At 37.9% G+C, this 26,598-nt stretch overlaps 1 protein-coding gene and 1 pseudogene across 4 annotated transcripts; both read left to right on the top strand.

The window, feature by feature from the left end:
* The first annotated feature begins 7,736 nt into the window (after positions 1 to 7,736).
* On the top strand, positions 7,737 to 11,490 carry LOC137712562 (serine/threonine-protein kinase AFC2). 4 transcript variants are annotated; one of them, XM_068451645.2, is made up of 11 exons: positions 7,737 to 7,929; positions 8,708 to 8,900; positions 9,103 to 9,283; positions 9,401 to 9,449; positions 9,545 to 9,659; positions 9,926 to 10,020; positions 10,170 to 10,326; positions 10,413 to 10,477; positions 10,568 to 10,665; positions 10,752 to 10,854; positions 10,977 to 11,490. In XM_068451645.2, exons 1-11 carry the CDS (start codon positions 7,831 to 7,833, stop codon positions 11,121 to 11,123), a joined length of 1,302 nt encoding a protein of 433 aa, XP_068307746.1. In that variant the 5' UTR covers positions 7,737 to 7,830; the 3' UTR covers positions 11,124 to 11,490. The 4 variants fall into 4 exon arrangements, with proteins under 4 accessions (XP_068307746.1, XP_068307747.1, XP_088540341.1 ...); XM_068451646.2 differs by lacking the exon at positions 8,708 to 8,900 and having other exon boundaries at positions 7,745 to 7,929; XM_088684215.1 differs by lacking the exons at positions 9,401 to 9,449; positions 9,545 to 9,659 and having other exon boundaries at positions 7,745 to 7,929; positions 10,977 to 11,375.
* An 8,118-nt stretch (positions 11,491 to 19,608) lies between these two features.
* Positions 19,609 to 22,492, top strand: LOC148691114 (phenylacetaldehyde oxime monooxygenase CYP71AN24 pseudogene; annotated as a pseudogene).
* Positions 22,493 to 26,598: the final 4,106 nt, after the last annotated feature.

Here is a 26,598-nt window from a genome sequence, read left to right as displayed (position 1 = left end):
AATTCACGCGTATAAATACATTTAAAACATGTAAGTTGTAACGACCTGTCTCGAATTTCACGAAACGAAAGGGGTATTTTCATATTTTCACTTTGGTTTGGTTTTATTTGTTTAAAACCTTGCTTTTTGGCCTTAATTGGTGTGCCCAAGGGTTGGGCTCACCCTTGAACTTGTCCCTCGACCTCTCTCCTTCTTGCACTGCCACGTGGCAGTCTCCTCTTATTCTCTCTTTCTCTCGTAGCTCACTTCCTCTCTTCCTCTCAAACTCCCCCGAGCCCTCTCTTGGACCTCTTACCACCACCATCATACTACCTTCCCAGTCATGACCTCGAACCCAAGACCGGTCCGTTGTTGTGCACAGTGGCAAAAACCACTGTCATTTCCCTCCCTTTGTGAATTTCGACGAGTTCACCATGAACCCGACCTATGTAAGCCTCGGAGACACCTTCCTTTTCCCATTTTGATGTTCTATGGCAATTGTTGAGCTTACTTATGTGGTTTGGGTGAAGATTTGATGCAGAAATGGCACTGGGAAATGTTTTCCCAGATTTCGATGACTGGGCCGTGAGTTACAGAGGTTTTCCGACCACGGCGAGTGTCACATCTCAGTCTCAACTCCGCCGTAGCATGATATTGTCCGTTTTGGGCCACACATTCATGGTTTTGTTTCTAGGAACTCACATGAGAACTTCCCAGTAAATCACTCATCCTGGGAATGCTCTCGCCCAATCTCGCTTAGATTCAGAGTTCTGATGGAATCTGAAGCATGTGAGTCCCTCAAAAGGCCTCGTGTTATAAGGAAGGGAGCATGTACATACAAGGCACATCACCCATTCTCCATTGGTCAATGTTGGATGTTCCAATCTACCCCTATTAGGGGCCTGATGTCCTCGTCGACACACTTGCACCACACGGCAAAGTGACTCTGATACCATTATGTCACATTCCAATCTCGACTCCGCTGTAGCACGATATGTCCGCTTTGGACCCCGGCCACTCCTTCACGGTTTTGTTTCTAGGAACTCACAAGCAACTTCCCAGTGGTCACCCATCCTAGGATTGCTCTAGCCCAAATTCACTTAACTTCAGAGTTCCGATGGAATCTGAAGCCTGTGAGTTCCCAAAAGGTCTCGTGTTAAAGGAAGTGGGCATGTACATATAAGGCATAGGGGATCCACCCCCTGGACGATATGGGATCTAATAATCCACTTCCCTTAGGGGCCAGTGAATTCCCAAAAGGCCTCGTGCTAAAGAAGGTGGGCATGTACATATAAGGCATAGAGGATCCACTCCCCTAGGCGATGTGGGATCTAATAATCCACCCCATTTAGGGTCCGACGTCCTCGTCGGCACACTTCCGGCCAATGATTGGTTCTAATACCATTATGTCACATCTCAATCTCGACTCCGTCGTAGCATGATATTGTCTGCTTTGGGCCACGCCTTCACGGTTTTGTTTCTGGAAATTCACACGAGAACTTCTCAGTAAGTCACCTATCCTGGGAATGCTCTCACCCAATCTCGCTTAACTTCAAAGTTCCGATAGAATCCGAAGCCAATGAGTCCCCAAAAAGCCTTGTGGTATAGAGAATGGAGCATGTACATATAAGGCACATCAACCTCTCTTCGTTGGTCGATATGGGATGTTACAATCCACCCCCCTTAGGGGCCCGACGTCCTCGTCAGCACATTTACACCGCATGACAGAGTGGCTTTGATACCATTATGTCACATCCCAGACTGGCTATTCCGTAGCACAATATTGTCCTCTTTGGGCCCTGACCACACTCTCACGGTTTTGTTTCTGGGAACTCACGAGTAACTTCCTAGTGGATTACCTATCCTGGGATTGCTCTTACATGAACTCACTTAACTTTGGAGTTCTAATGAACTCCGAAGCCAATGAGGTCCCAAAAGGCTTCGTACTATATGAAGGCAGGCATGTACATATAAGGCACATCACCCGGATCTTTTATGCCTTATATGTACATGCCCACCTCCTTTAGCACGAGGCCTTTTGGGAACTCACTGGCTTCGGATTCCATCAGAACTCCGAAGTTAAGCGAGTTTGGGCTAGAGCAATCCTAGGATGGATGACCATTGGAAAGTTGTTCATGAGTTCCCAGAAACAAAACTGTGAGGGCGTTGTTGGGGCCCAAAAAGGACAATATCGTGCTACGGTGGAGTCGAGACTGAGATGTGACATAATGGTATCAGAGCCACTCTACCGTGTGGTGCAAGTGTGCCAACGAGGACGTCGGGCCCCTGAGGGGGGTGGATTGTAGCATCCCATATCGACCAATAGGGATGGGGTGATGTGCCTTATATGCACTTGTTCCCTCCCTATAGCATGAGTTTGGGGACTCACTATCTATGGATTCCATCGGAACTCCGAAGTTAAGCGAGATTAAGCTAGAGTATTCTCAAGATGGGTGACCCACTGGGAAGTTCTCGTGTGAGTTCCCAGAAACAAAACTGTGAGGGCGTGGCCTAAAACGGATAATATCGTGCTACAGTGGAGTTGAGACTGAGATGTGACAACGAGGGACCTGAAGGTACAAACCTCACCCTCCTACCTCTATCTTTATTTTGGTGCTTAGATCGTACCTTAGGGTTGTAAATCAAGCTCGGAGGAACTTTCTAAACTGAATCCAGCCTTCTCTTTCGATTGGGTTTGGTGACCCACGATTTGAACTCGGGTCGGACTTTTAAGCCCAAAGCCCCTTCGAACCAAGCTCTTAGGCAGTGCCAACCTAGGGCCTTCGGCTCGTTTAACCCACTAAACCGTAAACCCAAACCCAGTTATCTTAAACCCCCAAAACTAGGCCTTGGGCCTGGTTTTCAAGCCCAAAGCCCTTTGACCCACAACCTAGGGCCTTCGGCTTACTAAGCCAACCCAGATCCAAACCCATGGGCCTTGTAACTCGAACCTAACCTAAGCCCAATCTTTAAACCTATTAACCTTTTAACCCAAAGCCCAACCCACCAAAACTTAACCCTAACCTAAGTCCAAACCTTAAGCCCTAAACCCGGTTGACCCGACTCGGTATGACCGTTGACTTCGATCAACGTTGACTATTGACTTTGACTTTGACCATTGATCGTTAACCTGTCAACGTTGACTTTTGTTGACTTTTTGCAAGTTTTGTCTGGGACCCCTCCTACGCTAATTTCGACGTCCTAGATTTGTTTTTTACGTCCGTTTTATGAAATTCAATCGTTTGAGTATAATTTTATTAATTGGAACCTTTATGTGCTTATGTGCGATTATTAACGGCGATTTCGTCCTTCCTATTTCATACGGCTCTCTGACGACAGAGTATCTGTGAGTGAACCCCTTCTGAAATGCATGTTTTAATAGTAGAAATGCATACATGAAAAATATGATTTAATGGTCACGTTTTATGAAATATTTTATGGGTAAATTAGATTTACACTTTATGATTATCATGCATTACCAAGAATATATTGGAATACCATACTTTATCGAATTTATATTCTTTGTAATATATATGATGGATGACTATATACTATTTATGAACATGTTTTTACACTCTTTGTAGTATATATGATGGATGACTATATACTATATAGATATTTTGAGATATATGTACGTATCTTTGGAAAGATTATATTCAACGTTTTGTGCGCATCTAGTGGTCATTGTTCTGCCTACGGGCAACGATACTTATATTGGCCTACGAGTCGGGTGATGTAGGGATCTACGGGTCGAATGAAGATTTATATATATTGGCCTACGGGTCGGGTGATGTAGGGGCCTACGGGTCAAACGAAGATTTATATATTTGGCCTACAGGTCGGGTGATGTAGGGGCCTATAGATCGAACGAAGATTTATATATTTGGCCTATGGGTTGGGTGATATAGGGGCCTATGGGTCGATTAGGATACCACTAGCTAGCACACTATATACAATATATGATTTCTGAAAGGTTTTATGGCATGCTAGAGTTTTCGGCAAAACCTATTACATATTATGCTATTGAGTTTTTATAAACTTTGGGGGTTAGTACGTTGAATAATTATTTCAGTATTATATATATATATATATATATATATATCAACTTGTTCCATTTATGTTTGTTTTAAGCCCCCTCAGAACATAGAATCGAGGCGTACAATCCCGACGTCAAGGCACTCCCGCATCGGCATTTTCGAGTCCTCTCAATGTAGGACCCATGCTCTTATTCATTCAATTTTATATTATTCATTTTTAGTGTCTAGAATTGGTAGTATGCTCTGAACACGTTCCTCAATTGCATATTAATTATATTTAACTTTATAAGTCTGATTTATTTCTTGTTCTCATGCATTCTAATATGGTTTCTTCACCTTCAGGTGTTGGTCATCAGGTGTCTACCCTGGTGTTTGGGAGAATATCAGGGTCGAGCATGTCATAAGTCGGCATAGCACTCTGTGATTCAAAAAATGTGTTCTGCTCGAGCTCACACGCGTGCAGAAGGCTAGTTCAAAGTAATTCTTGGATACTATCTTTATCCTTCGTTTTCTTTGTCGGCAAGAAACTTTTTGTCTGCCAAACAAAAATGGAAACATGATTTACTAGCAAAGATCATACATTCTATGCGTGAGAAATATTTTTTTTCTTTCTCAAATATATATATATATATATATATATATATATATTATGGTAGGAGTTACAGCAGGCATAAAAAAAAAAAAGTGTCGGCAATTAAGGATAGAGAAAGAGAGAGGGAGAGAGGATGAATTTAGAGGGTAGTGATAGGACGACATGGCTGTGAAGTTTAAAAAAAAAAACAGTAAAAATTTGTTTGCACGAAATTACTTTAATGCCCATTTTTTTTTCTTTTCTTTTCTAACATTTTTTAGTTATGTATTAAATGTTATAATTGTAATTTCATTGGTTTTTGGTTGACGAATGGAGTTCTATTAAAGCGTAGATTTAGATGTGTTGGAGCATCTCCAAATGATATGTCAAAATGTCCACATAAGCTATTACAATAAAAAAAATGACAGCCACTAATAATTTCCAACCGAAATGTCAAATCTTATGTGACATGACATTGATTGGTAACAAAGAGGATTGCTATCAAATCTAACATGAGCTTCAAATGTTTTTTTAATTAATTATTAAACGTTTTCGTTGATTTTTTATTAGTTTAATCATTTATTATAATAAATGTTGATTGTTGAATGTGCAATCTGTTCATATCCCTCTTTCTTTTTTGTTAATCAACAATAGAGTTGCGATAGAGAACGAAGGGCTCCTGGGATTGCTTCTGAAGCTATGGAGAGGCAAAACAGAGATCTGAAATTTGAAGAAAAAAAATATGAAATGAAAAAAGATTTAATTAATTGGTAAAGAAAATTCATGAATGTTTATGGAACATGTGTGTACGGAAATGGATGAGAAACCTTGTGAGTTTCTGGAGACAATTCATCTCTAATCACAGGAATAAAAAAGAATAAATCTTCTTTCCATCTCACAGAGAAAGAGCTCAATGTTCGAACTGACGAGATTTTGTTGTGTTTGGGTTTGTATAGACCTTTGCTTGGTGAAAGAAAAAGGGATTCCCAAACACAACATAAATTAAGAAAATAAAATAATGTAATAAAATAATAGTTTAATATAACATATCGGATGGAAAATGAAATGTTAAAATATGTCAAATTGCCACGTAGGCTATCAAATTTACTTAGTCCACTGGGTAAATTTTCTTGTGGAGAAGGACAGAGAAAAATGAAGTGCTTTAAGAAAGCAAAGCGTTTTAACTTTTGAATTCGAAGTTTCGTTAAGTTGCAAGAAAAATCAAAATCCAACCCAACACCAAGTCCTAAACGACAATCTAATTTCGTAGAAGTTTACTGCTACAAATAAATATAAATAAACATTCTAGGGCAATCATAACTACAAGGGGAACTTTTCGATGGATGACAAGATCGGTACATCCGGTCATGCTTACTCGGCTGCTCTTGCTCCGCCGGGAAATGTTCAGTCAAATTTGTGCACAAGATTTGCTAACACGATCTTATTGGGGCCATGGCAAACAAGGATACAGGACAACCCCTTCTTCCAGCTCCAAAAGGGATTAATTCGAAGTCATGCCCCTTGAAATCCACCGAAGAATTTAGAAACCTCTCTAGTTTAAACTCCTCTAGCTCATCCCAAAATGAGGGGTCTCTTCCAATTGTGCAAGCATTGATTATGACCATTGTTCTTGCTGCTATTGATAGAATATGAGTATGATTGTTAGTGCTAGAAATCGGCTATAATGTTTCCTATTGGTATGAAAAGGTCTTTTTGAAGACTTTAAAGTTGTCCTAATCAATCTGGGACTGAAACTTTAAGTAAATGCTAATACTTAGAACTCATGGTTGGATTGGATATAGTTTTCACATTGAACGATGTGTTATGTGGTCTCGTCTATCTAAGATGACTTTATGTGATCTCGCTCTCGCGATGACTTTATGTGGCCTCACTTTTCGGCGTGACTTTATGTCGCATTGAACAATGTGTTAAACTAGTGGATTCTGCTGGAATTAGGATTACCATAAAATCAATTGGCAATATGAGGAAGAGTAGTCCAAGATTACATTAGTCCTTAGCTAGACTTGTCCAATATGAGAGTAGCCTGCTCTGAATCTGATAGCATAATAAAATTGAAGTTTCACCATAAGACCAATTGACAATATGAGAAGTATCCCAAAATCATATAAGTTATTAGCTAGACTTGTTTCTCGCCAATGTAGGATGAACTCTCAACACATCAACTCTCATCAGATTCACCAGGCAATGCCCAGTTGGGCTTGTGCACAATATTTGCTAATAAAGCGATCTCATTACCTGCGATGGCAAACTGAATTCCAGGACAAATCCTCCTACCAGCTCCAAATAGAATGAATTGAAATTACCAGTGTCGTACTAACTAAGGTACTATAGTATATTGAACTCATGGTCTCACCAGCTAATTATTCTGGGTAATCCTCGGCTTGTGTACGTGAGCCACACCCAAAAACTAAAAAGAATAATACTTGCTTCTGTCTACGAGGAATGTACACATCATCACTCTAAGCGAATAATGTATTTTTATTGTATTTATTTGATCTATTTGCATGACTAAACAATGATATTTTTCTAACGATTTTCAAATAAAGATTTACAAATTGAACGATTCTAGTTGTGGAGTTCATAAAATAAAGATACGTTATTTTAAAAAAAGTACCTGTACTCATATTCTACACATATGAGCCATAACTCCTAAATAATTCGTGTTTTGCAATCAAAATAGGAGGAAATAAATTAATCGTTGTCTAGATTTTTTCTTTTTTAAAAACAAAAAAGAATAACCGATGATAAGTCACGGTTATTTACTTTTTTTGAACTTGGAAAGACTAAGAGATTTCAACCTAATCACATACTCACCAGCTGGGAGGACTTCTCGCATCTTTTCCTAGTTTTTTTTTTTTTTTTGGGGGAAACATCTTTTCCTAGTTTGACTATGATTATTTTTCGAGGGTATATTCAACTCTCCCCAAAATAATATTCCGCGGCTAAATAAAGCTAACTCAACGATAGTTAAATTCCAACCCAAAAGTATTAACCATAGTCAAATTAAAACCCTCGATGAGCTGGAATAGCAACAGGATCGGTCAAACAAATGGACAAGAAAGCACCACGTGGACGGTTAGATTTCAATCGAACCTTCTTACGCTTTATTGTTAGGTTAAAATTAGGGTTGGACTTTAGCCTCACTCTCTCGAATTTCATCCGATATCTCGTCAATTTTGTTGAATTTTTTTTCAGAGATTATCGATTTCCCTATCTGCGATCATGGAGACGGAGCGCGTGACGGAGTTTCCCTTCGCTTACTTGGATCGCCGCCCTCGAAAGAGGGCGCGTTTGGGCTGGGACGTTCCTCAGGCCCCTAAGGTATTATCCTTGTTCTTTAATTTTTAGGTCTGATTCAAAATTTTTTTTTTGTGGGATTTATCCGATAACTTGATTTTTTCCGTTTAATGCTATTATATTTGATGGTTGGGTAGAATTTCTGTATTGTATTCTTTTAGATCTGATATTAAAGTCTCAAAATTTATTAAATTTGGTAAATTTGTTGGAAGGTTAAATGTAAACTTCAAGATTTTAGATCGTAGTATGGATATACTGATAGAATATTTTCTAATAATTTGATTTACGATTTTTTTTAGGTCGATTTACAGAAAATCTATTTATTTAGGAACTGATTATTCGTAAATTGTTGAAAGTTTTCTTCCAAAATTTTCCAAAAGCTAGTAATTTTGTCTTAGAAAGATTAGTCTTTGAAATATCAGGTATTAATCTGTGGTTTTATCTGGTATTGTCAGTAAAACTAGCAAATCCATAGAACCCCTTTTGATATAGAAATTTTGGTTAGTTGATATGGAGACAATTAGCTCGATTTATTCCAGATTATAATGTTAATAGGTGTGTTGTTGGGAACGGTCGGTTACATTCGTTGGTCATGTTAAGTGTTTTCCATCGTATGTTGTGTGGTATTTTTATAGCTGCATTTGGAATTTGTTTTCTTGTCTTTCGTATAAGCTATTAGTTTTGGTTATGATTTAAGAGATTCTTATTGGACCTAACGGGTGTGGATTGCGATGCGGTATTGGGGTTGGCAAAATTTTGACTTAATATGTTGAGTGGTACATGAATGGATGGCTGTGTGTAGGCTCAGGTAGGAATGTTTTGTGGACAAGAGCTTGGGAATGTGACAAGCTATGCATCTTTGATGGCACCGTCAGAGACCACTACTATTTCTCTATTTGATAAGGAAGTGACTCGAAATGGTTCCCCCCCATGGAGAGAAGATGACAAAGATGGGCATTACATGTTTTTGCTTGGAGAGAATTTAACAACTCGCTGTAATTACACAATCAACGCATAATCTTATGTTCTTTTTAGACTTTATTTTTCTGGTTATTTAATCCTTGAATTTCTGATGTTTTAGTGGATATCAGTGTTGGCCAGTTTTCTAGCAGAGTTCTTTGAATGTTTTTTGTATCGTATTTTGTGAACTTTACAATTTTAGTTGTGGAGGTTAATTGTTGTTTTCACTTTTTTCAGACAAAATCCAGAGCAAAATGGGTGAAGGTACCTTTGGTCAGGTGTTGGAATGCTGGGACAGAGAAAAAAGGGAAATGGTTGCCATAAAAATTGTTCGTGGCATCAAGAAATATCGTGAAGCAGCAATGATAGAAATCGAAGTGCTGCAACAGCTTGGTAAACATGATAAAGGTGGCAATCGGTGAGTAGTTGTTTCTAATTTTCAACTTTTTTACTGACATGGAGTGTTTGAAGAAGCTTTTTCTTAAACTTTATTGCATTACTTGGTTGCTTTGTTAAATGGGTTCATTCCTTGCAGTTGTGTGCAATTACGGAACTGGTTTGACTATCGTAACCATATCTGTATTGTAAGTATTAGATTAATATGTGATGGATTGATTTCCCCAATTCACAAATAATTTGGGGGTTAAAACTTGTTCGTGAATTCAAATGGTTTTAACAGGTGTTTGAGAAGCTTGGACCAAGCTTATACGATTTTCTCAAGAAAAACAATTACCGCTCATTTCCGATTGACCTTGTCCGTGAGATTGGAAGACAACTCTTGGAATGTGTAGCATGTGTGTAGTTATACCTAAGCTAGTTTCTTTCAATCAATATATATTGCTTTTCTTCATATTTTTGTTAAATTGTCGAGAGGGATAAATCAATTTATTCTATGATTTTTTTTCACTGCTATGGAAACTTTATTAAAACATGCTGTAGGAGCTGAGATACGCTCTTTTAAGTATTTTCCTGTAAGTAGGCATACCAATCAAGATAGGATTGGTTATTTTTTTTTTCCCTTGTGGTCCTACTTTCTGATGATATTCTGGTTTCTATGCAGTCATGCATGATCTTCGTCTTATTCATACCGACTTGAAGCCAGAGAATATACTCCTTGTTTCTCCGGATTACATTAAAGTTCCTGATTACAATAAGGTGGTTGCTGTTTTTCATTTGATTTCAAGCACACTTGGGCATTTGATTGTCTCTTATTTTTTAATCTCTCCCCTCTCTTATATTTTAATCTCTCCCTCCTTTTCTTTTACTGGTGTGAATTCTCTAACGTTCTATCTTACTGACCGCAGAGCTCATCTCGATCACCCAAAGATAGCTCCTATTTTAAGAGAGTACCAAAGTCGAGTGCTATTAAAGTTATTGATTTTGGTAGCACAACTTACGAGCGTCAAGATCAAACCTATATTGTATCAACACGGCATTACCGAGCACCAGAGGTTATTCTTGGTGAGTGTGAACTTAATACGTACTGATGTCTTTGAGCTGTAAGCCTGTAAGTACACAACATTTCATTATTTACGGTGATTTTGTAGGGCTGGGATGGACCTACCCTTGCGATGTATGGAGCATTGGTTGTATCCTGGTGGAGTTATGCACGGTTTGTCTGCTAACTACATGCTTTTTGTTGTCAATATCTTCATGTAAATAGTACAAGCCATATTTATGGTGCTTGTGCTGCTTGGTATAGGGTGAAGCCTTGTTCCAGACTCACGAGAATTTGGAGCACCTCGCCATGATGGAGCGGGTACTTGGTTCCCTACCCCAGCACATGTTGAAAAGAGCAGAGTAAGTTATAATAATATCTTTTGATCGTAATTTATTTTTAGCATGAAGTTGAATTCTTGCTTATCCTTTCTCGTGGAAATTTGCAGCCGACATGCTGAGAAGTATGTTAGAAGGGGTAGATTGGATTGGCCAGAGGGTGCAGCTTCTAGAGAGAGTATCAGAGCTGTTCAGAAGCTTCCTCGGCTCCAGGTGTGTATTTTGCTTCCTTTGCGAATTTCTGTTGCCTACTTGATGGACTGTTGGAGCCACTTAATTTCGTGTTGGTAATACTTAAATGTTTCAACTGTGTTGCTCATTTTTTCATTTTGCAGAATCTTATAATGCAGCACGTAGACCATTCCGCCGGGGACCTTATTCACCTCTTGCAGGGTCTGCTTAGGTACGACCCCTCGGATAGGCTTTCTGCTCGCGAAGCCCTCCGACATTCTTTTTTCACGAAGGACAGCCTCAGGAGATGATTTTATTCTCGTTTGCGCTTCCTGCCGAGTGAAGTGTACATTGCGTCTGCGCCAAATTCGTGATAGGTGTCGGCAATAACTTTCTGTAGATATCCAAATACAAACATTACTATTTACCGATTGATGGACATCCGTACGCTATTCGAGTTGCGCTGTACCTGCGGTCGATTTATGTAGTGTAGAAGTCTGCTAACCTAATTGTGCATTGTACAGAAGTGACATTTGGAATAATGAAGAAATAACTTGTTACAACATTGTTATCCTGTCCGATATGTTTTGGGCACCTTGCACTGGGTTTTGATTTCCGCTGGCGCATATGTAACCGCAAATTATTAATGTCCAATAAATTTAATTTTGCCCAAATAAATCTGAAAAACTGTATTATTTCCAAATTTCTGTTTGTCTTTGATGTATTATTTTGCTTGCAATGTAAGACATATCCTAAGGCCTTTGCCTTCCTTGGTACCCAAGTAATCAGCTCCTACCATGGAAAGGAATCAGTTGTTCAAGATAAATTGTTATTACTGTTTTGTTTTTAGCTTTCGGCGTAGAGCTAGTCCAAGTGAATTGGTAAAACTGCTTTCATCTGTCAACCATATTTCAGAACTCAAAAATTAAGATTGATGGCTTCCTGTAGAACACCAATTATTCTGCTGCCGCTGTGGCCGAGGAGACGTCAGGTGGTAATGGCAATGCGCTACAGTACCGAGTCTTCTGATTCGACTCAGACACAAACAATATCATTTCACCTCTTCCTTCCCCTCCCGGGGTGACCCCTGCCTCGATCTCTTTTAACATCGCGCAATCTGATTACTACAGAGAGTATGAGACCAAGAAGGCTTCTGATACGAGCTTGATCCAGAGTATCGTTTGTTATACGACTGTGTTTCAGATCTTTTCGTGGAGTGCATGAAGTCTTATATTCAAAAGTTGAAGCAAAGCTAAAGCATTCTGATTTTAAGCCTATATAATTTGATGACGATGATGAGGATGACAATTATGAGCGCTAACCGAGTCTAACGAAGGCTGCAGACTGTTTCCTTACAGGAAACCACGAGGACTCCAGCGCCACCCTGGCTACTATGCTCTGCGAAAGCATTGCGAGGACGATTTTCCTGAGAGAATCATACCCGGAGGCAACAGGGACGAGGTGGATTAAAAAGGACAGTTGGAGACCGGCTGAGGAAAAAGGTTTTGGTGCCCCTGAAAAAGCACTGGAATAGCTGATGGAACGGCTGGTGTTGTCAATAAGAGACTTCTGTGGTGAAGGAGGAGAAGAAAGGAGATGAGAATCCGATTGCGCAGATTCAGTTTCAGGATATTTGGGACGATTACAAAGGTTGGAAAATTGACCGCAGCACCATGTCATGGAAGCATCCATCTCCGGCAAAAAATATCGAAGTCTCGTTGTAGTTGGACTTATCGATCCATTAAGTTTCATGCTCATCAGCTCTTTCCATTTCATATTTTTTAGATGATCCTTGCTTTAAAATAATGGACATTTTTTTGTTCTTTTTCTATGAATCTATGCAATCTTTGGAAGTATCTATGCTCTTTTTTTCTGCACCATCGTTCCTTCAATATTTGGTGTTTAAGTTGCCTCGCCAAACCCTAAAACTTTTGTTATTTTAGGGTTCCGTGTTTGCAAAATTGGTGGTGCTATCCATACATTCATTTTTACATCTCACACAGCCTTCTCAATTTTCGATTATTAGATTGAATGAATTGAAAATGATCATGTACAAAAATTAACAATAGTGTGTGATAGGTAAACCTTGCAAAATAATCACCTGGTTTCTTTAGAATTTCTTTTTAATACAGCCAATTACGCTAATGACCTTTTTGACATTTTAAATCAATCAAAACCTAAATTTCTGTTTTTTTTCATCAATTAAAACTGATTCAAATCTCAGCATAACTTTTGGTTGCATTTTCTATTTTTCCAAGACATACAATTAATTGAACTTTGCAAGTAACCCAGGTCTGATTGAAGAATACCAACTGATTCGTATTGCACCATGGATTTGGAAGAAGAAGAGGGATTGTGGGCGTAAGATGATAATTAGATGACAATAATAGTAAGGACTACATACTTCTCTACTCTCTCCTTCTACAAGCCTTTTTTCAAAGAATCAGAGAGATGAGTTTGGCGAGCGAGAGGCAATGAGGGCGGAAGAAATCGAAACAGAGTTTTGGGTCCGCGTAAGAGACGAAGGAGAAAGAGGTCGACTGCCTCGTTTCAAGTTTATGAGATAAAACTTAAAATATAAACTTTAAAACCCTCTAAATCATCTTCAATCCTAGGCTAAAATAAGTCATGGAGAGAAAATATATCTCTGGACTAGATTTCCCATGGATTTAAGCCTTGGGCCAAATGTGAGTTTTAAAGCATATATTTTAAGCTTTATTCCCAAGAATTGGATATGGTCTAAGTAGACCAAATTTTTTAAACTAAATTTGCAAACCAAATATGATTAAAACTTAAACCTTTGGAGTAAAACTCAAAATTTTAAATTCTAAACCCACCCCAATGTGTTCGAACCCTTGGGCCAAATGTGAGTTTTAACCCAAAATTCATTTATGGTGCAATTTTTGGCTACGATTCAACATTGGGTTAGTGGGCGGGCCCACCATCTATGAGTGAACGCTCCTAGTAGAAGGCTAGATGCAGAAGTTTAATGCTCCCTAACACCACAATGTGCCACAATAATGAGCTTAACGACTCTTTGGTTTAATTGGATGATGCAAATTCAAATGGACCGTTGGAAAACCAACGGTCCACATTCAAATTTATTTGCTTTTTAGTTTCATATTTATAAATTCATTAAATTCAATGGCTGAAATCTAATATGATCAAATCTAACGATAAAAAAAGATCTAACAACCCAAAATTAAATCCAACGGCTAAAACAATTAAAAAAATTATTTAAACCAAAATTGACCTAAAAACTCTATAAAAATCTTTGTATTTAAATCAAAATTATTAAATTAGAATTGACCCAAAATTGTTTAAATTATATGTGTTTCGTGTGTTTCATGTGTTTTATATATGTTTTATGTGTTATGCATCTCTATCGTGTTTTTCACATTCTTTCATGTGTTTCATATTCTTTCATAGTCTTCCATGAGTTTTATGGTGTCGGCTTAGTGATTTTTTAATATTTATCGAAATGTAAATATTTTTAGATTAAAATGTTCATAAAATTAAATTAGAATAGTCTACATTTCTAAAATGTTACTTTAAAGAAATTAGCCTAAATTTAATTTTTAATAATTTAGGACTAAAAATTTAACCTAAAAGAGTTGGAGTAAAAAATTGTTCCTATGTAAAAAATGTTAGGTTTTAATCCAAAAGTTGGAGATGATCTAAGGAGATTCTCTCAAAAGTGGGACTCTCCATGATCTCTTTACCACTTCATGTTAGCACGGGAATTAACATTAAGCTGTGAGGTGACAGATAGTTGATAGAGAGTTTCACTTTGAGATAGTCTTTTCAGCATTTCTCCATATTAAATCCAATTTTCCTGCACTATCTTGTATCAACAATTAGTATTAGTTGATCCCGTAAGTCCACACAGAGGAAATCCCAAGAGGATCTCAGTCGTGTGTGAACAAATGTTCAAGAATCTTGGACTAGGCCTGACAATTCCTGACACAACCCGATAACCCGACACGACATGACACGAAATTAACAAGTGTTCGAGTCGACACGATAACCAATTAAGTCATTATCGGGTAACCCGATAAGCATCTATTAAGATAACGGGGTATACACATGAGTAACACAATACATGATAAGCAAAATATTAATTTTATAATTTTATAATCCTAAAAAAATACTATAATAATTATATATATTAATTTAACAATTTTATACCCCTAAAAACTATAATAATTATATATATATATATATATATTTTAAGTTAAATATTAAAAACTGGTGACCATTGGATCGGCTTAAACATACATACCATTCAATTTCTTAAGTGTTATACGTACAAAATAAATAAATTTAAATCTACTTAATAAATAAATAAATATATATATATACACACACCATTGAACTTGATGAGATATAAATTCTACAAAACTAATTTCAACCATCCAACCGTCAAACTTGTTTGTATATGCTTTGAGATCGCATCAGCAAAAAATCGCAAAAAACAAACATTCAGAGTTTAAGTAACGGGACAAAACTTTTCGACAATTATCAACGAAAAATAATGATTTAACGGTTATTTTAACTCTGGTTTTGATGATTTTTTACAGTTACACTCCTTGACCCCATATGAATACAATGAATGAACTCGATCTTCAATTTAAAATATTTACACTAGTGGATACCACAAAATCTTATGTTATACTTAAAAAAAAAGGAATAAACTCTTAAGTGTTAGTGAATATATTGTTTCAATGGGATTCGCATTCTATGAAACTAGTTTCAACGATCTAACTATCAAACATGTTTGTATATACTTCAAGATTGCATACGCCAAAAATTGCAAAAAATACACATTCAGAGATCAATTAACGGGGTAAAACTTTTCGACGGTTATAAACAAAAAATCACGATTTAACGATTATTTTAACTCCGATTTTGATGATTTTTTTATAGCTAGACTCCTTAACCCTATATGAATACAATGAATGAATTCGATCTTCAATTTAAAATATTTACACTAGTGGATACCACAAAATCTTATGTTATACTTAATAAAAGTATAAATAAACTCTAAGTGTTAGTGAATCTATCGTTTTGATGGAATACACATTCTACGAAACTAATTTCAATGAAGAAACCGTCAAACTTGTTTGTATATGCTTCAAGATTGTATACGCCAAAAATCGCACAAACATTCAGAGATCAAGTAACGGTACAAAACTTTTCGACGGTTATCAACGAAAAATCATGATTTAATGGTTATTTTAACTCTGATTTTGATGATTTTTTACAGCTAGACTCCTTGACCCCATATGAATACAATGAATGAATTCGATTTTCAATTTAAAATATTTATACTAGTGGATACCACAAAATCTTATGTTATACTTAATGAAAGTATGAATAAACTCTTAGGTGTTAGTGAATCTATCATTTTGATGGGATATGCATTCTACGAAACTAATTTCAACGATCCACCCATCAAACTTGTTTGTATATGCTTCAAGATCGCATACGCCAAAAATAGCAAAAAACAAACATTCAGAGATCAAGTAACGGGACAACTTTTCGAAGGTTATGAACGAAAATCATGATTTAACGGTTATTTTAACTCCAATTTTGATGATTGTTTACAGCTACACTCCTTGACCCTATACGTATACAATGAATGAACTCGATCTTCAATTTAAAATATTTACACTAGTGGATACCACAAAATCTTATGTTATACTTAATGAAAGTATGAATAAACTCTTAAATGTTAGTGAATCTTTTGTTTTGATGGAATATGCATTCTATGAAATTAGTTTCAACAATTCAACCGTCAAACATGTTTGTATATACTTCAAGATCGCATACGCCAAAAATTGCAAAAAATAAACATTCAGAGATCAAGTAACGAAACAAAACTTTTCGATAGTTATCAACGAAAATTCACGATTTAACGGGTATTTTAACTCCGATTTTGATGATTTTTTTTACAGATACACTCCTTGATCCTATATAAATACAATGAATGAACTCAATATTCAATTTAAAATATTTACACTAGTGGATACCACAAAATCTTATGTTATACTTAATGAAAGTACGAATAAACTTTTTAAGTGTTAGTGAATCTATCGTTTTGATGGGATATGCATTCTACAAAACTAATTTCAACGATCCAATCCTCAAACTTATTTGTACATGCTTCAAGATCGCATGCACCAAAAATCGCAAAAAACAAACATTTAGAGATCAAGTAACGGGACAAAACTTTTCGACGGTTATCAACGAAAAATCACGATTTAACGGTTATTTTAACTTCGATTTTGATGATTTTTTACAGCTAGACTCCTTGACCCTATATGAATACAAAGAATGAATTCGATCTTCAATTTAAAATATTTACACTAGTGGATACCACAAAATCTTATGTTATACTTAATGAAAGTATGAATAAACTCTTAAGTATTAGTGAATATATTGTTTTGATGGGATACGCATTCTATGAAATTAATTTCAACGATCCAACCGTCAAACATATTTGTATATACTTCAAGATCGCATACGCCAAAAATTGCAAAAAACAAACATTCAGAGATCGAGTAAAGGGACAAAACTTTTCAACGGTTATCAAGGAAAAATCACGATTTAATAGTTATTTTAACTCCGATTTTGATATTTTTTACGGCTACACTCTTTGACCCTATATGAATACAATGAATGAATTTAATCTTCAATTTAAAATATTTACACTAGTGGATACCATAAAATCTTATGTTATACTTAATGAAAGTATAAATAAACTCTAAGAGTTAGTGAATCTATCGTTTTGATGGGATACGCATTCTACGAAATTAATTTTAACGATTCAACCGTCACACTTGTTTGCATATGCTTGAAGATCACATACGCCAAAAATCACAAAAAAAAAAACATGCAGAGATTAAGCAATGAAACAAAATTTTTCGACAGTTATCAATGAAAAATCACGATTTAACGGTTATTTTAACTCCGATTTTGATAATTTTTTTATAGCTACACTCCTTGACCCTATATGAATACAGTGAATGAATTCGATCTTCAATTTAAAATATTTACACTAGTGGATATCATAAAATCTTATGTCATGATGATTGATGAAAATTGAGGGTTTTGTAAACGGAATAACATGCAAGCTTTGAGTTCCATTGTCAAGGTTTAAACTTTTGAGAAGGGCTTCACAACCTTGAAAACAAAAACTCTTTCATTTTGCATATCCTTACACATTTAATATTTTGTAATAGACTAGTAGTGTATGAATGTTTGTTTATTAGGCTCCTATTTTTTAGTGTAGATGGAGTACTTAAACGACAAATGTGTTTTAATGTTTTGAAGTAATATTTAAGTGACAATGTATGGTATGTGCAAATTTAAGAATTTTTTTTTTCCTTAACGGACCATAGGACCCGTTAAGATAACGGGTGTAACACGATATGACCCGTTAAGATAACAGGTGTTACATGAAAACGACACGAATATAACATACACAACCCGTTTGCTAGACCTATCTTGGACCACCACCATGCTTGCCTCTGGGGCCTTGTCAACTCTTGGGAGTGTGCTAGCATGTGTCTAGTAAAATTTCACATGTGTTTAACATTGTGCGGCAGTACATTATGTGTGTTACTAGGATTGATTGAAGGTCTTAAATAAGAACAAGGATTGTCTGCCCTCCCACTTCTGGTGCCCTCCCGTGCTCTTCTGTTTGTGTGGTTACGGTTAAGCCACGTCAACATTTTATATTACTATTCATTTTTGTTTTATTATCTGTATAAAAAATAATATAAAATGTTGACGTGACTTAACCGTTACCATATAAAACAGAAGGACACCGAAAATAAAAGAGCAGACAATTCTTATTCTTTAAATAATATCAATCCATCCGGAGATATCGGGTCTTTATTATAAGTACAGAAATCTCGATCCACACAAATATCGATGGATTTGATAGCTGCAAATATATTGACAAGAACTTTGAAAACTTCAACGTGCACGCCGAATTTTTTAATTGTTGGATTTCAGTTTTTGTATTTTTAAATACAGATTTAATTGTTAAAACACTTATAGTATCTTATATTCTGCAACACAATACAAAATTTCGTTTGTTTAGTATCAAGTGTTCCAACTAAAGCTACATAATAGTGTAGTGTTCGAACTAAAACTGGAGTACGTGCTACCATGTCACTCATAGTATCTTATAACCTAAGTACTTCACAGGAATCTATAGTTTTGCTTCTACTATAACATACGGATACAAGTTTCTCCAAAATACATTTCACACATTATTGTCTTTGGATCACATGCTCGCACAAGTTTGTCATGTCCCAAACTAAAGTTACGTAATATTTGTTAGGAGGGTCCAAGTAGATGGACCTTCTGGATGCCATATTTCATCATGTTCTTGAGAATTATTGTTTGTCATCTGGGTAGTTGTGTGATGTTAATTGATTCCGTGTAGGTGGATGCCGTTGTGAATACTCAGTTCACTACCTTGTTTCGTCGGTGCGAGCGCTTACGATCGCCACATGTTAGTGCGAGGCTGCACTGAAAAAATATATATATTTTTATGTATTTGATCATTTACACTGTTTCTGTTAAATTATTCAGATTTGTTTATACAGTATCTTGTCAAAAAATGATAACTGTACGCCATGTTCTTTTTTTATACACTACTATTAAATATATCGGTTATTTTTGTTTAATTTATTTAATCTTGTAATAAAAACCCTGAAAAACTGTATAAGAAGTACTGAGATTTCAAGTAATAGCCAGCCAAAACCATAGCTTGTAATAACAATGGCTTTATTGTCACATTTGAGTCAACTGTGGCAAGACCAGCTACGAAGGAGCAGTATCTTCAATCTTCTCCTGGTTTCAATTCTCTTCCTTTCAATCTACATTTTGTTTTCATCACTCACAAAATCAAGTGGGAAACCACTCAAACTACCACGTACCATCTCCACCGAAGTTGCCACTGATCGGAAACCACCTGCTAGGCGCATTCCCACATCGCTCTCCTTTGCGCTCTCTCGAAGAAGTATGGCTCTCTAATGCTATTTCACTTTGGAAAAGTTCCAACACTGGTTGTTTCATCTGTAGAAATGGCGAGGGAAGTCATGTAGACTCATGATACGGTCTTCGCCAGCCGCCCCAAAATGACGGCTCCAGGCATATTATTCTACGAAGGCCATGACGTGGCTTTCGCGCCTTATGCGGACTACTGGAGAAAAGTTCGGAAAATTTGTGTTCTTGAACTTCTGAGCCTTAAGAGGGTGCAACAATTTCAGTATGCTAGGGTGGAAGAAGCTGCTGAGATGGTTGAGAAGATTCAAAAAGCATGCCTCGCGATCGGCGAGTCTCTGATTGATCTGAGCGAGCTGCTGATATTGACCTCCAACAACATAATGTGTAGGTCTATTCTTGGACAAAAGTTTGACGATGAAGATGGTAGTTGGTTTGGGGAGACGGCGAAAGAGTTGATGGTGCAAGTAATGAGCTTCAGTTTCGGAGATATGTTCCCTGCGTTGAGATGGATTGACCGTCTTAGAGGCTACATTGCGCATTTGAAAGCGATTTTTTTCCCGTTTTGATGAGTTTTATGATCAGTTGATTGATGAACACAAGACGGCGGATAGAGAAGGTAAGACTATTAAGAAGGATTTTGTGGATATCCTCCTGCAAGTTCAAAATGACGGCGCGCTTGACTTTGAGTTCACTAAAGAATATAACCTGTGTTGTTCATGATGGTAGAGCGGCGACTATTGTCCGTGAAAGATGGTTGAGTGGGCTTGTAAGAACTGCGAGAATTGGTGTGGGGGTGCTCGAAGGAACCACGAGAAGAATTGCGAGAGGCAAAGGACCCACGGTTGGAGCTGGAGTTGTGAGAGCGGTAGCCACGGTTTGAGGTTTGGAAGCGAGATGTTTGAGTGACACTGGCAGTGATTACTGGGGCTGTAACAACGGTATCATCACGCTTGAGAGCAGCTTCATGTTCAACCAGTTTGTCATGCAGGTTTTCAAAGGAGATGGAAGTGTCGCGGGAACGAACTACCGTAGCAATTTCCTTGAAGTCAAAGCCAACACCATTAAGAATGTAGAGGAGGAGATCGTCATCAGAGAGGGGTACATCAATAATGGCAAGCTCATCTGCAATAACACGGACTTCTTGTAGATACTCAGAGACAGGCTTGTTCTCACGACGCAGGAGAGTAAGGCGTTCTTTGAGACCAAGGACACGGGCACGGGCTTTGCTAGCAAACAGGTGGAGAAGCTTGTCCCAAGCCTCCTTGGATGTCTTGGCAGAGGCAATAAGAGAGATGACCTGCGGGGAGACGGAAGCAAGAATCGCATGAAGGAGGAGTTGATCTTGCCGAATCCAAAAGGTGCGAAGCACGGTTTGCGTCGTGGATGGGCAGAGATGAGCACCATCCACATAACCCATGAGGTCGTAACCATAAAGAAGGGCAGTGAACTGAGCACGCCAGGATGGGTAATTGGTGGGTGTGAGTTTTACAGGTAGTTGGGCTGTCGCGTTGATGGTGATCAAGGTGGGAGTAGGGGAGTTGATGTCTGGTAGAGGGTTGGGTGTAGCGGCGTCAGTGGCCATGGATGAAGACAGGAAGGAGAGGGATCAACAAAAAATTGCTCGTTGGAGTTTTTGGGCTCGTGATACCATATAGAACTAATATATTTCCTTGATTCATTATAGGTACAGGTCTGTGGTTATATACACTTTGAATACAATCCTAATATGGTAAATACAATCATACTTGAATGACTGAATCAATCCTAAACAAATAGAATAGGAAAGACAGCATAGCATATATCATAGTTGACTTTCATAGGATTGTGCAGTTGATGGAGAAGATTATGTTGTTGACGAACTGATCTCCTTTGATGTAGGAGATTCCTTAACAAAGAAGACCTCAAGGCACTACTACAGGTTTGTTTATATCCTCCTCCCTAACTCACATTACACACACGCGCATGCAGGCACGCACGCACATATTAATATCGATTTGGGTTTGTAATTTTTTTATTTTAGGACATGTTTGTGGGGGGAAGTGATACTAGTTCAACTGCGATGGTATGGCTAATGGCGGAGCTTGTAAGTCCAAGAAGAGGTAAGAAGTGTGGTGGGAAAAAAGGCAAAGGTAGAGGAGAACGACCTCAGTCAAATGAAGTACATGAAATGTGTCATCAAAGAAACCTAAGACTCCATCCTCCGGCTCCTCTTTTAATTCCTCGTGAATCAACCGCAGACATAAAATTGGGAGGCTACGATATCCCCGCGAAAACAAGAGTGATGGTCAGTGCATTTTCCATACAGAGGGACCCTGAAGTATGGGACAGGCCGGAGGAGTCTATCCCGGAGAGGTTCGAGGGCAGCTCCATTGATTTCAGGGGCCAGGACTTTCAACTCATCCCATTTGGTGCTGGGAGAAGGGGGTGCCCGGGAATCGCCTTTGGGGTTCTTTCAGCCGAACAGGTGCTTGCCAACATTCTGTACTGGTTTAATTGGAAAGTGCCTAGTACTAGTGGTAGCGCATTGCCTGAAGCCTTGGACATGACTGAAGTTTACGGGCTCACGGTCCGTAAGAAAGCTCCTCTGATTCTTGTGCCGGTACCCTACCCTCCTTGGTCCCTCCATCCAGAGATTTCGTGTTTAACTTGCTCTTAATCTAGTTGTTCTTTTGTTTTTTGCTGAAGAAGTTGTCTGCCTTAATGATATGGTAAACTAAAAATTGTCCTAGCTGCTTGTTTGCCTAAGTTCTCAGAGGCTTCTCAATAAACACTTACCCCATCTTGGCTACTTCCATTCCACCTTGGATGAGTTCTTGGGTTAATTTTTTTAAAGTCTTTTTTGGGAAAAAAAAAAATAAATAAATATGTAGGACTCATGGCCAATCCCAAGTGGTCAAGTTTTTATTGGGAAAATTATTAGAACCTTCATCTAATGGAAACATTTGAAGTAGAAACCCGCCAATCGAAGTACTACAAGCCCGTTGCGCTCTACAGAAATCTCTAATTAATTTCCTAAATAAATCTAATAAATTCCAACACTTGAGCCTTGATCTTAATATCTTCTATATATTTGATCTCGTAGGTTCACACTTCTTTAATATCATCATGCCGATCACCAGGCTTTAAAATGTTGAACTTGCACATATATAGGGCAGGTAGCATTGGTATGTAACCATTTGTCTATGCAAGTACAGTGAAAATTAACGATGATGGCGATTGTAGTTCTGCTCCATTCTCGTAGACAAAAAGGCAGATGCAGCATTCATGCAATTTTCCAAAAATATTCATGTCATCAGGGTCGTCTAGTCAAATACTGTTCACTGTGATGAACTTGCCAAATCGAACGTCAAATGACCAACCGGTGCATATCAGATGTCCAGACACAAGATTGTATTGTTTCATCCTAACACTTTCAAATGGTGCAAGTTTTGGGAAATTTTAGAACTTCAAACCACCTAACCTTGGGGAATCATATCAGACCTCCCTTTTTATATATAGGGGCTGTCGTATGTATGTGGCAGCTGGTGTGGGACCCACATAAAGGATCCCGTCCCATTGTGAAAGGTTGTTCATGAATTAAATCTGTAAGCACTACAAATTTCAAATACGCATAAAATACATCTTATGGAGCAATCAATTCCCTTCAACATCTCCCATAATGTGTTCTAGGCTGTTGAAAGCCAGATCCACATGCGTCAATTATGGTCATCCATGACGTTTGTTAATAGTGCCGTAGATGAGGGTGTGATAAAGTTTACCATGCAGAAAAAACGTAATGGTTCTAATACCACGGTGTAGAAATGCGCTAGTTTAGGGCATGTTTCAGTGCGGAAGTTATATTGAAAGATAAAAATGACGAATATGAAACTTTTGAAGGAGGTAGGTTTAAGAACAAAAAAGCTAAAAATGACGAATATGAAATGTTTGAAGAGCTAGGTTTTGTAAGAATAATGAAGACAAAATCCAGGATCCAAGTGAAGAAGAAATCAAAGGTCAAGCTAGTGCCACTCGTCAATAGACAAGAAAGATAGTTATATGAAGGTTGTTATGAGTTGTTAGACGTATAGTTGGTTGAGATAAGGAGGTTTAAGTATAATTCAATAGGTTAACTTGCACTACAAGCTTTGCAAGAAAAATAGTTATATAAACTACCATTGTAAATATTACTTGACAATAAAAAATAAAAAAAGCATTTCTCAGTCTAAAACTCTCGAGCTCTCTCTCTTTCTTTTCTGAATTTCTGCACTCAAGTTTCTTCAAGCTTTCTTCAATCTTCACAGGTTTAAGAACCAAAAAACTGATGTCAATGGGCAGGACTTTGATTGGACGCCCTAGTAATGCCAGTACATCCCCTCCTCCATATGCTTACTAATTTATTATGCTCTTCTTTGTTTTGTTTTTCGACCGAGGATAAGATAATAGATAGTTTACATTATATTCATATTTAGCATATGAAAATATAAAGATGAGAATTTGAACTTGAGTGCAAATTAATTAGAAGCATATATAAATTTCAACAAAAAATAGAATTACGGAAAACTAACAAATAATTTGTGTATAAACCACACTTTAGTGCCCCTTGTGTTAATTTACCTTGTATGTAAAATGTCCATCCAATTTTCTATTTTATTAAAGCGTTAGGATCAAAGGACAATTTTTTATAAATACGTTTACACTTCTTTTTTTCTTTTTTTTTGGAAAACATGCAATATATAACAAGCCAGCAAAAGCCAGAATGATACATCGAAAGCCTACCAGAAGGCTAACAAACAGAACATCACAAACAAACAGCAAAGGGGATAAGGAAAGACACAAGAACCGAGTTCAAGTGTCACCCCATATGCTGCAACCTAAATTAACATGAACCAGGAGGACATGGCAAACCATCCTTGTTAAGTACATGAACCAACAAAGATGGAGGGCGGTTAACCCAAATCTGGTTGCACATCTTTGTGTTGTGACGCGACACCAAGAAATACGCCGCCAGATTGGCTGATCTTGGAACCCAAGACCAGCGACAAACCTGGAAAGACTCTTCAAACCTTTTAACCAATGTCAAGGTAGGAAAGGCTTCCTAGCTGCCAGCATCCAACGAATGTGATAAGGATGAAATGTTATCTTGAGAATCAGATTCAAAGATTACCTTTCACATGCCCAGATGAACAACAAGTTGACATCCTCTCAATATAGCCAAAGCCTCTGCCGTGGATGCATTAGGCGCTTGAACTTCATACCATGCAGTAGCAACAAACTGACCCTGCTTTCCTTTAATCACCATGCCCACAAAGCCATGTCGTGTGGGAGAAGACCAGTTGGCATCGACATTTATCTTGAAGAAGGAAAGTGGTGGGGGTGACCAAATGACCACCGCAGGCTGTCACAAGAAGAACACCGGAGAGGAAGAAGAATGTGACCCATTAAAGGCCAAAAACACCGAAGTTGAAGTAGATATGGCAAGAAGAACTTTTGTAGGGTTGATGAGAGAGTGATGAAACAAAAATTGACATCTAGCTTTCCAAATATTCCAACAAGTAAAAGCATTATTTGAAAGCAAAAAACCATGCGCCTCTGGAGACCCAAACCTCTGAGTGGCAATGGAATGGAACCAATCAACCCATGAAGAGATCGTATTTTTATCAACTTTATAATTAAGAACTCCACCAAACTAGACCGGCTCAACCCAAGGGCATAATAAGAACAAATGTTTAATAGATTATGCATGCCTATGACAAATCTGACAGAGCAGCAAGGGAGCCGATTGCAAACAAACAAGTTTTCCATCGTAGCCAGGGCCCGGTGGGCAAGACGCCACATAAAATGTCTAATTTTAGGTGGGACACTCAATTTCCAGATAATAGTCCATACCTGGTGCGAAAGAGGAGGGACGAAAAGGCATCGGTGACCCATGCAAGGAGCAGGCACAGAAATATCCCGATTTAATTGCGTATGATCCATTTTTGGTAGCTAGCCAGACCAAGCGGTCTTGCTTGCCAGTATCCCTGATATTGGTTTTCCTAACTGCATCCAATTCCTTAGTCAACAAAAACGATTGAAGGCAACTGAGATCCCAATAGCGCAAAGTAAGGTGAATTAACGTTTCCACTCGAGTAGTCCATCCACTGGGAAGAGGATGACCCATCTGAGGAGAGGGAAGCCAACGATCCACCCAAAGCCCCATGGTATGCCCATTCATAATTTGCCAATAGGCTTCCTTCATCAACAGATCTCTACCCCACCAGAAGACTATGCCATGCCCAAGAGGCCTTACTTCCTCGTGGAACATCCAAACAAGAACAATTGGGAAAGTAACGAGCCTTCAAAAACAAAGCCTAAAGTGAATGAGGATTATAGATCAATCGCCAACATTGCTTGGCAAGTAAGGCGTCATTGAAATCACTAAAGTTATGAAAACCCAAACCTCCCTCTCGCTTGGAAAGGCCCAAAGTCGTATGAGATAACCAATGGATCTTCTACTCATCTCCTACATCTCCCCACCAAAATCTAGATATCAAGGAATCCAGTTCCTTACATACCATCGTTGGAAACTTAAACAAATTCATAAGGTATGTAGGAATCGTTTGAACAATAGCTTTAAGTAAAACCTTTTTCCCTGCCTGCGAGAGCGTATGCTGCTGCCAACCTTGAAGCTTTTGTAAAATGCGACCTTTAACATAAGCAAGACCCTGGCATTTTGATCTCCCCCACAAGGCAGTGACACCCAAATACTTACCGGGATCAGATTCCAGAGGCACTTTAAGAACC

This window comes from Pyrus communis, chromosome 14, assembly GCF_041283825.1.
Source record: "Pyrus communis isolate YQ-2024b chromosome 14, ASM4128382v1, whole genome shotgun sequence".
NCBI classification, from domain to species: Eukaryota; Viridiplantae; Streptophyta; class Magnoliopsida; order Rosales; family Rosaceae; genus Pyrus; species Pyrus communis.
The sequence above is the reverse complement of the archived record's forward strand: the minus strand, read 5'-3'. Positions and strand labels throughout refer to the sequence as shown.